General features: G+C 44.2%; 1 protein-coding gene across 2 annotated transcripts in view; it reads right to left on the bottom strand.

The window, feature by feature from the left end:
* Nucleotides 1–1,541: 1,541 nt before the first annotated feature.
* The window catches only part of LOC126094084 (keratin, type I cytoskeletal 9-like), a 93,527-nt gene continuing 77,658 nt past the window's right edge, over nucleotides 1,542–17,410 (bottom strand). For both annotated transcript variants that reach the window (XM_049908768.1, XM_049908769.1), the window contains exons 4-5: nucleotides 17,150–17,302; nucleotides 1,542–4,218 (exon numbers count right to left, since the gene is read on the bottom strand). In XM_049908768.1, coding sequence (XP_049764725.1) covers nucleotides 4,039–4,218; nucleotides 17,150–17,302 — 333 coding nt within the window. In that variant the 3' untranslated portion in view covers nucleotides 1,542–4,038. The remainder of the gene's footprint in view (nucleotides 4,219–17,149; nucleotides 17,303–17,410) is intronic.

Raw genomic sequence — 17,410 nt, 5'->3', positions numbered from 1 at the left:
GGATACGCTTGAAGATATCTAGTTCATGTACAACGCCAAAAAAACCAGCACAGTTCGTATGCTACCCGGTGCTCCACAAGCAAAGTCCAGGAAGGTGAAGTTTACATCTTGGGTACTAGGGCACGTCAGAATGAAGGGAAGCGATCTGGTGGATGTAGTATCCAAGGGTGCTTGTATAACCCATACGTTAGCACAATTCGGTATCCCTAATCTGTAATGTCATCCCTATATAAGCCAGAGTGTTAAGTATCACTGGGAGCATAAAAGCAATAGCGAGCCTTAACAAACTAACAAACCGAAACCGTATCGCATCTCACTTCAGACTATGACGCGAATTGAGGCATTGCCCTTAAACGAATGGATTCTTTCTTCATAGAGCGAGAACCTACTATGGTGCAGTTGTAGTGACGTACACATACAGATACCTTGATTTTGAACAATGTAGTTTGTATCCTGGTTAGAGGTCAGCTCGTAATTTGGGTGTGGTCTCGCCCCCTGGTTGGACGATGGCACAAAAAAGCAAAATTTTGGTGTCAACTATCGTACTTTAAATGTTGGGAAGGAATGTCTAACATTCAACAAGCTAAGTATAAGAGGCCGCTTGTTTAATATTTCCAATTTCGGAGTTAGTTATGTATTTTTATTTGGTGTACTTACAAATTTTTGCATTCTGCATTTTTCTCTGTGGGTGAATTCATTTAGTATAGCTTTTTCGCTTGCACTGTTGTGCACTCCGTTCTAATACCCAAGCATTTTTTATTCCGTCCTTACTTTGTCAGCTTTCCCAGGTATTTAACTGTTTGTTGAAAAATACAACAGACAGGTAGCCAACTGATGATACCATAGAAGTGGACAAGTAGGCCTGGGTAACTGGAGAAACATACGTTGTTCATAAGGCAAATAATGATATTAAATTGGTAGGGAGGAAAGTCTATCAAAAACTCTTACACGAAGAAGCGACAGGTTGGCTGTATTTGCATAAGGCATCCTGCATTAATTTACCTTGGAAGCGAGGAAATAAAGGAGATCAGTAAACGTAGGGATAAATGTATATTACGGTAAGTTAAACCTATTACTGGGCTCGTAGGGCATAACAGACATGCGTAAATGAAGAAACTAGGACGCTATAGAGCATGTGACTATATCCAGTGTGGAAATGTATATATATTATCAAATCATTTGCAAGATGTGTATTACTATAGTCATATATTACAACTGTGGTTTCTCCAGTTGTTCAAGTTAGTCATTATGTTATTGGCTTTTATTGCGAGGTGTAAATCTGGTTAACTGCTTCTCTTCGGGCTGAAAAGTTCTCTAAATACTTCCGTAGTCCTCCCTTACAGGTGTGTGTATTTATAAGCCACATTATATTTCTTGTCCATCCAGCTAGTGAGCACAGATTTCTCACTTTTATATATCACTACAATTTGCAGTATATTTTTCTTACGATTCAGTAACACTGTCTTAGAACAGAAGAAGTCGTCCACTAGCAGCTAGGAGAATGGGACGCACGAGTGAGTCTCAAAAGAGTGATTGGGGGGGGGGGGGATTCGGGGATGATGATCGGAGAACGGACTGAATGGTGATGTAGTTAAAGGCGTCAGGTGTCTCACCCTGAAAGTGATCATCCTGGTAGGCCTTTCTTCAGCAGATATCGTCTTCGAAAAGCGGACGAGATGAATTTACTAACCGATAAAACCGCTTCTGTCTACGAAACAGTGCGGTAGCTGACTGCGTAAGGTGCTTGGGTAGTACATGTTTGGACGTGGGTTCGATGCTAGTGCATGGCGAGTTATATTTTTTCCCATTTTTTTTATGTTCTTGTGCTAATTTCACTTTTGGTGACAGTTGACTGCCGCATCCAATCGAAGACAATGAGATAAAAACAACTGATTTCATCTTTAGCAACTTACATTGTAGACACATACAAATGTATTTATTCTGTTACGATTTACAAGTTACAGGTTTGTTACTAATGTTTCTAGGACGACTACAGCCCTTGCACCATGAAGATTGTACAGTTACAGTCAATTTTTAATAAACTGAGGAGGGAAACGTATTTCATTAACTTTCTGAAATCTTGGTTTTCAGTCGGTAATATTGCAGCCGTAAATCAGCATGTACTCCAAATTCAGCGTTCTTTTCCCTTACTTTTCTGTCGTAAGCACCAACGTATTTCAACGCTGACAAAATTAAAAAAAAAAACAGGTTTTACGGAACTTGTGTGGAACCCACAACCCCGACCTTGCCAGCCAGATTCCGTAGAAGTTAGGCTGTTCACAACCACGAAAGCCGATGCCATTTATGGACTAGTAAATTCATTCATCAGCTTTTTGAGGACGATATCTCGTGAATGATGGTCCACCGGGTTAAACGGCATTAGGGTGAGATAGCGAGAGCTTAAACTAGATCATTTTCTAAACAGTGCCACACAGTTTCAATGTATTTAAAAAACGGCATTACGAAACTATCAAAAGCTACTGTAATATGCATTTGTTTATCGACAAACAACTCTGGTCGAGCGACAAGTCACCCACATATTAACAGAAATGTACAAGAAATAGTACACGTCAAAATAATTAAGATGAGCTACTCGGTTCAGCAGAAATAAGGGGATACCATTAAATTGGGTTAAAGGAAGATTCCTTGACGAAAAGTACATAATTATCATCAATTGCAGCATCTCATTAAAAATATTATACATTTGTATTATTACACCGCACTTAATTTACTTGGCATGGCTGAGTAAAATTTAGACACCTTCCATGGCCAATGGAGAAACCGATCAATTGTGGCCCGCCAGACAAAGTTACATTAAAGGCTACCTGCTGATATGACAAGTATTGTCTCCGAGGCGGCGAGACAGTTATCGCATTCCACAGACAAGTAGATCGACTAAAGCCGAAATAGCACGGACACAGCGGAAAGGCAGAACCGCTGTAATGTGGGTGACCTGTCTGTGGCTTTGTTGTGGCTTTTCTGATGAAAACTGATGCTTTAACGAAACAGAGACGTTCTGAGCCTGTGTAAGTACTCCTCATTTCTAGTGAGAAGGATTGCAGTCTGCCAGCCACCAGCTCCAAGGGGGGACCTACGACAGTCAGGGAGGGTCAACCAGTCTGCACCTCCAGAATCTTCCGCGTGTAGTTGCGGCCCCACTCCTCACGTTGAATCAAATGATGTCAACTTTGATGCATCTCTAATGAAGCTACCATCGATTTTCGTAACTTGTAAGCAGTATCGCTGCAATCACATGAAAGCGAACATTGGCTGACTCAGTCGTCAGTTTTTCATAGTGTGTGACAGTATGTGGAACACTGCAGTACGCTGTTAAACTGTACACTTAGTAACTAGCAGAAAAGCGAATAGGACAACAGGGGCATGTAGAGAGTGTGCAAAATAAAACTGGCTGCAAAACTATTTCATGCAGCTTAAGATAGGCAACCGAACTGACAACATCTGCTAATGGGGTGGATGATGTGGCTTGCCTACTTTAAGGTGCATGAAATAGTTTTGCGGGCCATTTTTTATTTTGCCATAATATATAACTAACATGCACTCACGTTGTATTTTTCTGCATCTATAACTATGTTTTTAATGTCTTTATGCATACTGTATTTTTATCTTTAATTTAGCTGCTTCATCTCAATAATTATGTGCTTGACGCCAAGAAGCCTTCCATTAACGTGATGTAAAGGTATCCATGAGTATCTGATACACACAATAGTTCGCCTTAATTATTTCGCGACGTACTATTTCTTACAGATTTTCGTTAATTTTTAGGTGACCTGTAGAAAACTGTATGCCGCCAAATAAAGACATATTGCGACAGGTTTTGGTGGCTTGGGGACGACACTTTTTTAAACTAAGTCGTCAGTGAGTCCGTTCTCTGACCCCACTCCCCATTCCCATCCAGTTGCCAGTGGACTGCAGAACATCACACTACACTTAGGGACTTGGGTACCCCCTGCTCGAACCTTCTCGAGTCTCGCCACAGCGAGTCTTTGGCGGCGCAACTGTTGCCCTTGAGGACGCCGCCTACTGCTTGCCCCCCGACGTCTTCTTGTGCGAGGAGTGGCCGCCCTTCTTGGCGTACTGCGACGAGTGCTCGTGTGAGCTGGAGCGCCCCCCGTGTGCGGCGTGGCCGCTCTTGTCGCTGGCCGCGTGGCCCTTAGCGCTCTTACCGGCGGACCCGTGCTTCCCCTCCGAGCCGCCCTTCTGTAACACAACACCAAGGGACACTGTGAGATGGAACTCTTCTGTGCAAGTTTAGAGATTTCTTTTTTTCTTTGCTTAATGTCATTTACCTTATTTGAAACATGCACAAGAGTCATTCAGTAAATAATGCCTTACAATTTTATCAGACGATGTTTACTCCTAAGAGTTAGAATTTGGTGTCTACACACCATGAGAAAGAAAGTGAAGCTCCCAGAAGATGTGGTCGGTTGTGAATTTAACTGCTTACACAGGAGAAAGAGATAATGTAGGTAATTTTAGATCTATTTCTAAGCCATCAGTGTTTGTAAAAATTATTGAAAAGGCTGTGTATGTAACGATAATCGATCATTTTATATCACACAATTTGCTGCAGTTCGGCTTTAGAAGTCATTTAACAACTGAAAATGCTATATTCTCTTTTCTCTGTGAGGTACTGGATAGGCTAAACAAAAGGTTTCGAACGCTTGGCATATTTTTTGATTTAACTAAGGCATTTGATTGTGTTGATCACAAAATATTGCTCCAGAAGTTGGACCATTGCGGAATACGGGGAGTAGCTCACAATTGGTTCACCTCTTACTTTAGCAACAGGCAGCATAAGGTCATTATTCACAACGTTGACAACGGCTGTGATGTGTGGTCTGAGTGGGGTTCTGTCAAGTGGGTGGTGCCCCAGGGATCAGTGCTGGGGCCACTCCTGTTCCTTATTTATATAAATGATATGCCCTCTAGTATTATGGGTAACTCTAAAATATTTCTGTTTGCTGATGACACTAGCTTGGTAGTAAAGGATGTTGTGTGCAACATTGGCTGGGTTTCAAAAAGTGCAGTACATGACCTTAGTTCATGGCTTGTAGAAAATAACTAACGCTAAATCACAGTAAGACTCAGTTTTTACAGTTTCTAACACAATTCAACAAAACCTGACGTTTTAATTTCACAGAACGGGCATATGATTAGTGAAACTGAGCAGTTCAGATTCCTACGTGTTCAGATAGATAGTAAGCTGTCGTGGAAAGCCCCCGTTCAGGATCTTGTTCAAAGACTTAATACTGCCATTTTTACTATTCGAACGGTATCAGAAGTGAGTGATCATTTGACACGAAAATTAGTCTACTTTGCTTATTTTCATTCGCTATGTCGATGGTATTATATTTGGGGTAATTCTTCCCACTACAAGGATGTTTTTGGCTGAGAAACGGGTGGTTCGCGCAATAAGTGGTGTAAGTTCACGAACCTCTTGTCGACCCCTGTTTACGAGTCTGGGTATGTTGACATTGGCCTCTCAATGTATATATTCCTTACTGTCATTTCTTGTTATCAATATTAGCTTATTCCCTAGGATAAGCAACTTTCACTCGGTTAATACTCGGCAGAAATCAAACCTGCATTTGGATCGGACCTCATTAAGTCATAAAGGTGTCCAGTATACTGCTGCATCCATTTTCAGTAAACTACCACTCGAATTCAAGAATCTTAGCAGTAATCCACGCGGTTTCAAGTCGAAACTGAAGAGTTTCCTCATGGGTCACTCCTTCTATTCTGTTGAGGAGTTCCTTGAAAACTTAAGCTGATTCTTATGTTGTATTGTTGATTGCGTTTACTTAAACTAATGGACTGACTTTTTTCGGGTTCATGAACATTTTTTTTATCTGTTATTACTTTTATGTTGTATTTTCATGTACTGACATGTTGCATGACCTTGGAGACTTGCTCCTCAGTTTGGTTCTACGGAACTTGAAGTGTAAAATAAATAAATAAAAATACACCTTCTAGAAGTATGCCAGTGATTTAGAGTTGCAATTATCTGGGACAGGTAGAACGGCCACCAGAGTGCAATAGTGTTATCCATGTTTAGTGTTGCTACCAAGTCTGATAGTGTATGTAAGGAGCACGAACAGCATGAGATGTTGAGTGATCACTGTGTAGGATGCAGAGATGCCGCATACTCATGTGAGACAGCGATAGCAGCACCTGGGTCAGCCTGAAAGAAGTGGCCTCATGTGTCTCCATTTGGCCAGCTGGTCGAATCGTGCAGTATCCAAATTTGTGGGGCATTTGGGTGTGACAGTGGTCCGATGCTAGACTACATGTGAACTGGATGGGAGGCACGCTCGTCGTCAAGTTCCCTGCCGACCCCGCCTGAGCAACACAAAGGAGGATCGCCGTTACTGCGCACCAGGCTCATCCTACCCTTTTAACATCTGTGTTTGCCATATGAGAACAAATAGTTGACTCCCTGCAACGTTCAGTGTGATCCCACACCACTGGTTGGAGACTACCATCAACTGGATCAGGGAACTGTCGTCCCACGAGTAGACTGTCGTTGACACCACAACACAAATGGCCGCGTTTTGAACGGTGCCGTGACTGGGAAGCATGGGCTGCTGACGAATGACGTCGTATAGGTTTCAGCGATGAATCGCGACTCCTCACTGGCCCTGGTGACCACGTTCGGTGAATATGGCAGAGACGGGAGAAGAGATACCATTCGATGTTGTGGAGAGGCACAGTGATGTTACCGTATTTTACAGGCTATAAGACGCACATTTTTCTTCGAATCCAAAAGTCAGGTGCATCTTATACTGTAAAGTAATATAAAAAGGTCCAGTGTTTGATTTAAAATTTCCGCCAGCCTTAAAAATGGCCATATAGTTCATGATGCCGACGGGAGAGCTATGTCTATATGGCAACACTGGATTCAACTGGCAGCAGCAGTGCACCGATACGACGAACAGGAGTCGCAGGGATTCACAAGGTTGCTAACACTATCTCACTCCAGCCCCATCATCACAAACCCAGAACACTGCCCTGTGTTGCGTGATTGCAGTGTGCGGTGCCAGTGAACTTGAACTGAAGGTGATTTGTGTTATCGGTAACAGTACAATATTTTTGTTAGTAGATGGTTTCGTAATGGATATAAATATAAGGTATTCATTTTGTGTGGGCTATAAATTGAAAGTAATAGCATATGCAGAAGAACATGGAAACAGAGCAGCTGAGCGGCATATCGGCCCTCCACCAACAGAAAAAACCATTCGCGACTGGCGGGCTAGTAAGGAAGAACTGAAAAAAAAAAGGGGAATAAATTTCCTCTACTTTACGTCTAAGGTCACAATTTTTTTGTCATCAGACTACCGGTTTGGCTCTATAATGACCATCTTCAGACCTATTTATAAGAACATGTCCTAATATAGAGGAGCCATAGTGCCGTCGTCAAATGTTAAACACAAAATCAGCACTAGCATCATACCACTCTCCTGCCCGTTGTCAGTTTTCGTGACTGGTGCCGCTACCCTTAATCAAGCAGCTCGTCAAATGGCCTCACGAGGGCTGAGTGCACCCGCTTCCCAACAGCACTCGGCAGACCCGGACGGTGACCCTTCCGCCAAGCCCAACAGCGGGCTGCAAGCGGGATGCACTCAGCCCTTGTGAGGCCTATTGAGGAACTGCTTGATTGAGAAATAGCAGCAGCGGTCACGAAAACTGATAAGGGCCGGGAGAGCGTATGCTGACCATATGCCCCTGTGTATTTGCATCCGATGACGCCTAAGGGCAGAGGATGACACGGCGGCCGGTCGGTATCGTTGGGCCATCAAGGCCTGTTCAAACGGTTGTGTTTTTATTTTTGTTTTTCATTATCAGAAAACCATCGCCAGTTTCTTCAAGTAAAATCTGATTGTGCTAGCTTACACTGATGAAACCAGAGTCTGTGAGCATTTGATATCCAGTCCTACTGAAGCTGTGGTACAAAGATGTAATTTCCAGAAACTGCTATATTACAGCAATCCATCACTAATTTAGCGCCATCTATAATTTTACAACCAATTTTTGGACACTCAGTACGAGCAGACGGCATACTGAACAAAGGGGCGCAAACGCAGAGACAGCGAGACCGAAGATCACAGCACCGGTACATTATCAAGTCGGAGACGTTTTCTTGCCTACTACGTCTTACGACATTGAAAGTATTCACAGGAAAAAGAGGAGACCAAGATAAATTGTCATGCCTCCACCCAGAGTATGGTAAAAAGCGATGTTTAAAACGGATGCATGTTTTTAAAATTTTCCTCTTTTATGTGTTGAGACAAAATTCTCTCTTTAGAAACTTTCTCGCACGTGAAACCACACAAAAATTTATTATATTCACATAATTGTTCAAAAAAACCTCTGTGTGCATGTCATGTAAGAACTACGTACAAAACATTAAGTCCTAGTCTCTACAATTTTACATTGTCGGTTTTAGAGAGCATCGGTAAATGCTTTATCGAAGAGTTATATTACAACTCTACTCACAGAAACTGTTTATGAGTGTCGTTAACGTGCAGCTAACCAACTTGCTAGTCAGCTACCTCTTTCATAAATTTGATGAGTTGCGACAAATTCGAAGCAAAATTAACAGTGATCCAGGACAGCATTTATCTCTTTATTGCAGTTAAGGATCATAGTCGTAAGCAACAGGTAGTTAATTTGGTCTATTTTGGCCATCTTCCACATCTGAGTACAAACAGTTTTTCTGGACTGTACCTGTAGATGATATGTCACGTACTGCATTAATTGAAGGATGAATGTAAAGTGTGGGACTCATGCAGGCGTCATGCCATAAATACGTCATGCATACATGGGCGCCACACTTTACATCTTATCTTTCAAGTAATACAATGCATGACACATCATGTACGGGTACAGTCTAGACAACTACACGGTCCAGTCACATTAATGTGAGCACCGCCTATGTTCTACGTCAACGTGCTATAACCACTACCAAACGGAAGGTCGCAGCAGTACCAGTGGAACAGTGGAAGGAATATAAAGTGTGTCCCAATAGCTAACAGCTGGTGGCAGCACTAGGGTGTATAGTGCATGTTGTTGAGAGTGGAAAACAATCCAGTCGTTGTAATGCGGAAACGGAACGATGTATCTGACGCCAAAAAAGGGCACGATAATTGGATTTCGGGCCGAGTGAGGAACCATTCCTGAAACGATTAGGTTTTTCAACTGTTCGCGTGCCACAGTGGCTAAGGTACTATATCGTGCATGACAAAATGGCGCTATCCAAAACCAACACAGAGTGGCCGTGCGGTTTGAGGCGCCGTGCCACGGTTTGCGCGGCACCTCCCAAGATTAGAACCTGAGAGTATACTTGGGAGAACGTCACAGTGATACTGAAGGAACTGAACTGGAAGGCTCTTCAAGATAGATGTAGACTGTCCCGAGAAAGTCTATTAACAAAGTTTCAAGAACCAGCTTTAAATAATTACTGTAGGAATATACTGCACACATAGGAATAGTGAGTATAAGATTATAATAAGTACTGCACGCACAGAGGCATTCCAACAATCATTCTTCCCGCGCTCTATACGTGAAGGGAACGGGAAGAAACCCTAATAACTGCTACAGTAGGACGTATCCTCTGCCATGCACCTCACGGTGGTTTGCAGATTATAGATGTAGATCTGTGTTGGCAAAGGTTTTCTGTTCGGACGCCTGCGTGCATTTTAAACTAGTCATTGGAAATGGCACTGATTCTTGCCTGTTTTGACCAGTACCGTGTTCGTTACTGACATTCACGAATTTTTTAATGTGCTTTTGTCCTATCTGTCAACTAACGGTAAAATTAATTACAAGTGCTGCATTTATTTGCGTATGTGGGAAAACTACTGTGCGAAGCAATATCGCTGTCGGTCAACGTAGGTGCAAGGGACTGTTTGAAATCAGTTGGTCTGAGGATTTCACTGTGTTCGGGAGCTGTATTGCGAATGCTCGTTTCGTCAATAAAATTGTTTTACAGAGTATCAGGACCGTGTGTTTACTTAACGTAACCATCTCCTGTAACATGTGCAACTACATGGGTGACGACCGACGATCTCGATCACTTATAAAGTCAACGTATCTGTCTATTGTGGAACGACAATGCTGCTGGCACTGTGCTGCGCAGTTTTCACTGGTTGACAACGTTTCTCCAGCCACGTCACCCACTGTGGATAACACCTCACATGCAAGTCGTGTGATAATCTCTTCGACAGGGCTACATTAGTGTGCAACGATGCAAAACAACAGAAAGTGAGCGACAATTTACTCTGTGATTTCGCGTGGAACCCCGTTTCTCTTCCAAACCTGGCTAGACACAAGCCAAGGCAGTGTAACCATGTGGAGACGTGTTTAATCGATTCCAATGGAACAACCGCGTCGCGCGCGAATAAGATCGCTTCGGAACTCGTGCAACTGGCTGCATCGCACTACGCCATCTCCCATCCAGCATGTCGCGCCGCTTACGGAGGACAATATTTGCTCGACAGTTCTTACAATGCGACCGTCACCCAGGCAATCATTCGGCCACAGGACACACCTCAAACTACTGCCTTTACGACCAGAACAACCTACTTTGTGGTTTGCCACTGTGGACAATATCTTCAAATCGAGTGACGTCATTAACAACGACGTCAAATTCGTCACGTTATTAACCAAAGTCGGAGAACATATGGAGGCAACAAGTGATATCATCTTCACCCCTCCAGCAGATAACAAATACAAGACAGTCGAGACTGATCTTCTACGTCGCCTCACCCGCTTCCCCGGTGAGAAAATTTATCACGTCGTTTGCGACGAAGTTTAAAATAAGTGACGAGAACCCATCGCAACTATGGTGTCGCCTACGCACACAGATTGACATTCGTCTCTTGCCAGCTCTTTACGATTTACATAAACGATCTGGTTAATGGTATTGACAGCGACATTAGACTGTTTGCCGATGATGCTGTAGTCTACAGGAAAGTAGTATAACACGAAAGTTGTGAACAAATCAATGAGGATTTGCCGAAAATAAATGCGTGGTGTAATGACTGGCAGTTATCTCTCAATATTAGTAAGTGTAACCTACTGAGTATAAAAAGCCGAAAATCCCCATTAATGTACGAGTACAAAATAAATGCCCAGTCTTTCGAAGCGGTAACATCAGTCAAATATCTGGGTGTGACTATTCGAAATGATCTCAAATGGAATGATCAGATTACACAAGTAACGGCTAAGGCGAACTCTAGATTGCAGTTTATTAGTAGAATCCTGAAGCGATGCAGTCCTTCAACAAAGGAAATAGCTTACAATACTTAAGTTCGTACAGTCTTAGAGTATTGTCCGTCTGTATGGGACCCTTACCAGTTGGGTCTGATTCAAAAGATTGAGAAGGTCCAAAGAAGAGCGGCAAGATTCGTGACTGATACATTCCGCCGTCGCGAGAGCGTTACAAATCTCATAGAAAGTTTGAAGTGGGACACACTTGCAAACAGACGACGCGCTAAACGGCCTCGTCGACGTCTCTATCGTCAACGCCGCCATCGCATGCCTGTTTCGAAACATATAATAAGCCTCGAAAATAAACTTGTCAGAAATAGAACAGCACAAAGTGTTATATTGAATGGACCCATATTTTTCCGAGGATGTTGAGGGAATTTCAGTCTTGATGCTGGAACAGGGAATACTGGAAGTGGATGGTGCACTCTAGCTATCGTTCGATGTGAGAATGCCTCTCTACCTGGACTGGAATCATTCGCCGACCGAGATGTCATCGCTTACAAGACCTGGCATTGTGGAATAGATGCTAAGTCCCAAATAGCGCACTGACCACCATTCAAAGACAAGGGAAATTAGAGCTCGTACTGAGGCGTTCAGACAGTCATTTTTCCCTCGAGCGATCCGCTAGTGGAACAAAGGGGGGGGGGGGGGATATGACTTTGGCGCGAACTGTGCCCTCCGCCACACACCGCTTGGTGGCTAGCGGAGTATATATGTAAATGTACATGTAGACCACAAATTGTGGACTTTATGGGCGGTGAAGCTCCTTACGCAAGTGCAATTGGCAATGGTCAGCCATGAAAACAAATCCTTGGACGCACGCCTTAAACATGCCGATCGAATAGATTCGATCATAGGAAACAAACAATACATTAATAATGTCGGCGGGCATAGAGCGGACTTTTCTCGGCAGTTGATGCGGCGCCCCCCTACCACGAGCCGAGCCGACTCCGTCCACTCCCGCCGACTGACGTTACCGCACCAGGCCGGAGCGAAGACCTCGCTCGACACCAACAAACCCAGATCACCAACTGCGTCACGTCCGCGGGTAACAGAAGTCATTGTTCTCTCTAACGTTGTAGGTGTAGGCATCACTGTTCTTCTCAAATTGTGACAGATTATTTATAACGAATTTCGTTAGAGAATATATGTATTGGATGGTACAGTTAAAATGCCTAGCTCCTTGAACAGGTATCTACTTGACATCTGTGGGTGAACATCAAATATTATTCTTACTGCTTGCTTTTCTGCAACGAGTACTGTCTTTCTGAGCAAGGAGAAACCCTGGAAAGTTACTCCATACAATATTATACAGTGGAAATATATATAGAATATGTCAGGAGGTTGATACTTCTGTTTCCAAGATTAGCGGTTATACGAGGAGCAAAAGTAGCTGAACATAATTGCCTGAGCAGCTCAGTAGCTTGCTTCTTCCAGTTCACATTTTCGTCCATATGTAAACCCAAAAATGTGGTGCATTCTGCTCATGAGCTACATCAGTTGTTTATATGACTGTATTTGTTGTACCGAACTGAATGTACTGTTTTTTCATTTAAATTTGGGCTGAGTCCATTTTTATAGAACCACTTAGTAATTCCTTGGAAAATATTATTTACGGACTTTTCTGTTGCTTTCTCTGTAATGGCAAAAAGTACCATTTCTGCTTGTTGAGGGCCAAGTGGAAGTCATTCATATGTATAAGGAATAGGAGTGGACCAAAAATTGAACCCTCTGGACTCTCTCTCTCTCTCTCTCTCTCTCTCTCTCTATATATATATATATATATATATATATATATATATATATATATATATATATATTACTTTCTGTTTGTTAAGTACGATTCAAACACGTAAAGGAACCAATTTCATAAAACTTGAGGTTTTCTACGACAGTAACATCATCATTTCATAGATGAAAGGAGAAAATTTAAAAACTCATCAAATTAAGTAGTTGAAAGGGAGTACAAACGTTTAAAACATGAGACTGATAGGAAGTGCAAACTGGCTAAACTAGAATGGCTAGAGGACAAATGTAAGGATTTAGAAGCATACTTCACTACGGGAAAGATAGAAACCGCATATAGGAAAATTAAAGAGGCCGTTGGGGAAAAGGGAAATAGCTGTATTAATATCAAGAGCTCGGGTGGAAAAACACTCCTAAGCAAAGAATGGAAAGCTAAAAGGCGGAAGGAGTATGTAGAAGGACTGTACAAGGGAGATGAGCTTGAAGGCAGTTTTATGGAAATGAAAGAGGACGTAGATGAAGATGAGATGGCAGATGTAATACTGCGAGAAGAATTTGACAGAGCCTTGAATTATCTAAGTCGAAACAAGACCCTGGTCGTAAACGATATTCCGTCAGGGAGAGCCAGCCATGACAAAACTGTTCCATCCGGAGTACAAGATGTGAGAGATAGGCGGAGTACCACCAGACTTCAAGAATAATGTAGTAATTCCAGTTACAAAGAAGGCAATTGGTGACAGGTGTGAAAATTACCGACCTATGACTTTAATAAGACATGGTTGCGAAATACTGACACGAATTCCTTACAGAAGAGTGCAAAAACTAGTAGAAGCCGACCATGGGGAAGATCAGTTTGGATGCCGGAGAAATGTAGGAACATGCGATCAATACTGACCCTACAACATATCTTAGAAGATAGGGAGCCTTTGACAATGTTGACTGGAACACAATATAGGGAGCGAAAGGCTATTTGCAACTTGTTTATAAATCAGATGGCAGTTACAAGGGTCGAGTGGCATGAAAGGGAAGCAGTGGTTGAGGGGGGAATGAGACAGGGTTGTAGCCTATCCTCAATGTTATTCAATATGTGCATTGAACAAGCAGTAAAGGAAACTAAAGAAAAATTTGGATTAGGAATTAAGGTTCAGGGAGAAGAAATGAAAACATTGAGGTTTGCCGGCAACATTGTAATTCTGTGAGAGATAGCAATGGACTTAGAAGAACAGTAGAACGGAATGGACGGTGTTTTGAGAGGAAAACGTAAGATGAACATTAACGAAATCAAAACAAGGATAATGGAACGTAGTCGAATTTAATCAGATGATGCTTAGAGAATTAGTTTAGGAAACGAGACACTTAAAGTAGTAGATGAAATGTGCTTTTTGGGCAGCAAAGTAACTCATGACGTGGATAGAACATGGAGACTGGCAATGACAAGAAAAGCGTTTCTTAAGAAGAGAAATTGTTAACATGGATTACAGATTTAAGTGACAGGAAGTTTTTTCTGAAATTATTTGTGTGGCGTGTAGCCATGTGTGGAAGTGAAACATGGACAATAAACAGTTGAGACAAGAAGAGAATAGAAGCTTTTGAAATGTGGTGGTGGAGAAGAATGATGAAGATCAGGTGGGTACATCGTGTAACTAATTAGGAGGTTCAGTCCGGAACTGTGAGACTGCTATGGTCGCAAGTTCGAATTATGCCTGGGGCATGAATGTGTGTGATGTCCTTAGGTTAGTTAGGTTTAAGTAGTTCTAAGTTCTATGGGACTGATGACCTCAGATGTTAAGTCCCCTAGCGCTCAGAGGCATTTGAGCCATTTTTAAATTAGGTGGTATTGATCGGATTGGGGAGACAAGAAGGCCAAAGGAAGGGCTCGCTTGATAGGACACATTCTGAGACATCGAGGGATTACCAGTTTAGTACTGGAGGGAAATGTTTAGGGGTAAAAATCGTAGAGGAAGAGCAAGAGATGAATACACTAAGCAGATTTTCCGCCCCCGGTAGCTGAATGGTCAGGGTGACGGATTGTGAATCCTCTGGGTCCGGTTTCGATTCCCGGTGGGTTGGGGAATTTTCTCCGCCCAAGAACTGGGCGTTGTGCTGTCCTCATCACCATCATCCTCATCGACTGCAGGTCGCCGAAGTGGCGTCAAATTGGAAGACCGGCACCCGGCGAACGGTCTGCCCGACGGGGGTCCCTAGTCATACGATAAAATAAAAGAAACTAAGCAGATTCAGAAGGATGTAGGTTCCAGTAGATGAAGAGGCTCGCACAGGAAGCTGTAGCATAGAGAGCTGCATCAAACCAGTATTCGGATCGAAGAGCGCAACAACAGCAACATGACCACACTTCCGTGGGGCACTCCTGACGATTTGCTTGTCTATGGTGAAGGCTCGCCGTCGAGGTACAGGGTTCTATTACGTAAGAAGTCTTCGAGCCTCTCACATATCTGGGTATCTACTTCGCATGGTCGTACCTTCGTTAGCAGTCTGCACTGTGGTACCGTATCAAACGCTTTCCGGATATCTAGGAATATACACTCCTGGAAATGGAAAAAAGAACACATTGACACCGGTGTGTCAGACCCACCATACTTGCTCCGGACACTGCGAGAGGGCTGTACAAGCAATGGTCACACGCACGGCACAGCGGACACACCAGGAACCGCGGTGTTGGCCGTCGAATGGCGCTAGCTGCGCAGCATTTGTGCACCGCCGCCGTCAGTGTCAGCCAGTTTGCCGTGGCATACGGAGCTCCATCGCAGTCTTTAACACTGGTAGCATGCCGCGACAGCGTGGACGTGAACCGTATGTGCAGTTGACGGACTTTGAGCGAGGGCGTATAGTGGGCATGCGGGAGGCCGGGTGGACGTACCGCCGAATTGCTCAACACGTGGGGCGTGAGGTCTCCATAGTACATCGATGTTGTCGCCAGTGGTCGGCGGAAGGTGCACGTGCCCGTCGACCTGGGACCGGACCGCAGCGACGCACGGATGCACGCCAAGACCGTAGGATCCTACGCAGTGCCGTAGGGGACCGCACCGCCACTTCCCAGCAAATTAGGGACACTGTTGCTCCTGGGGTATCGGCGAGGACCATTCGCAACCGTCTCCATGAAGCTGGGCTACGGTCCCGCACACCGTTAGGCCGTCTTCCGCTCACGCCCCAACATCGTGCAGCCCGCCTCCAGTGGTGTCGCGACAGGCGCGAATGGAGGGACGAATGGAGACGTGTCGTCTTCAGCGATGAGAGTCGCTTCTGCCTTGGTGCCAATGATGGTCGTATGCGTGTTTGGCGCCGTGCAGGTGAGCGCCACAATCAGCACTGCATACGACCGAGGCACACAGGGCCAACACCCGGCATCATGGTGTGGGGAGCGATCTCCTACACTGGCCGTACACCACTGGTGATCGTCGAGGGGACACTGAATAGTGCACGGTACATCCAAACCGTCATCGAACCCATCGTTCTACCATTCCTAGACCGCCAAGGGAACTTGCTGTTCCAACAGGACAATGCACGTCCGCATGTATCCCGTGCCACCCAACGTGCTCTAGAAGGTGTAAGTCAACTACCCTGGCCAGCAAGATCTCCGGATCTGTCCCCCATTGAGCATGTTTGGGACTGGATGAAGCGTCGTCTCACGCGGTCTGCACGTCCAGCACGAACGCTGGTCCAACTGAGGCGCCAGGTGGAAATGGCATGGCAAGCCGTTCCACAGGACTACATCCAGCATCTCTACGATCGTCTCCATGGGAGAACAGCAGCCTGCATTGCTGCGAAAGGTGGATATACACTGTACTAGTGCCGACATTGTGCATGCTCTGTTGCCTGTGTCTATGTGCCTGTGGTTCTGTCAGTGTGATCATGTGATGTATCTGACCCCAGGAATGTATCAATAAAGTTTCCCCTTCCTGGGACAATGAATTCACGGTGTTCTTATTTCAATTTCCAGGAGTGTAGAATCTTCCTGTCGTCCTTCGTCGGTACTTCGCAGCATATCGTGCTAGAAAAGGGTAAGCTAAGTTTCGCACTAGAGATGCACTCCAAATGAATGCTGATTTGTGGACAGCTGCTTCTCTGTCGCAAGGAACATGGAGCAAGTACAAACCGTTGCTTTTTTGGCGGACTCCTTCTTCTTGCCCTTCTCGCTGAAGTGGGAGCCCTGCTCTCCGTACTTGTGGTAGCCGCCTTTCTCCTGGCCGTTGCTCCAGAAGTCGTCCAGGTGGTGGTGCTCGTCCTTGTGGTACTTGTCGCGGTATCCCTGAAACACAAACAACAGGCTCCGGTAACAGAAGATTCTTCTTCCAGATCTCACGCAACAAATCAACAAACGTCTCCAGGTTACTGTTCACTGGACTGTTAACGTTGA

Source organism: Schistocerca cancellata, chromosome 1, assembly GCF_023864275.1.
Source record: "Schistocerca cancellata isolate TAMUIC-IGC-003103 chromosome 1, iqSchCanc2.1, whole genome shotgun sequence".
Classification (NCBI taxonomy): domain Eukaryota; kingdom Metazoa; phylum Arthropoda; class Insecta; order Orthoptera; family Acrididae; genus Schistocerca; species Schistocerca cancellata.
Note: the sequence above shows the minus strand (reverse complement) of the source record. Positions and strands in the feature narration are given on the sequence as shown.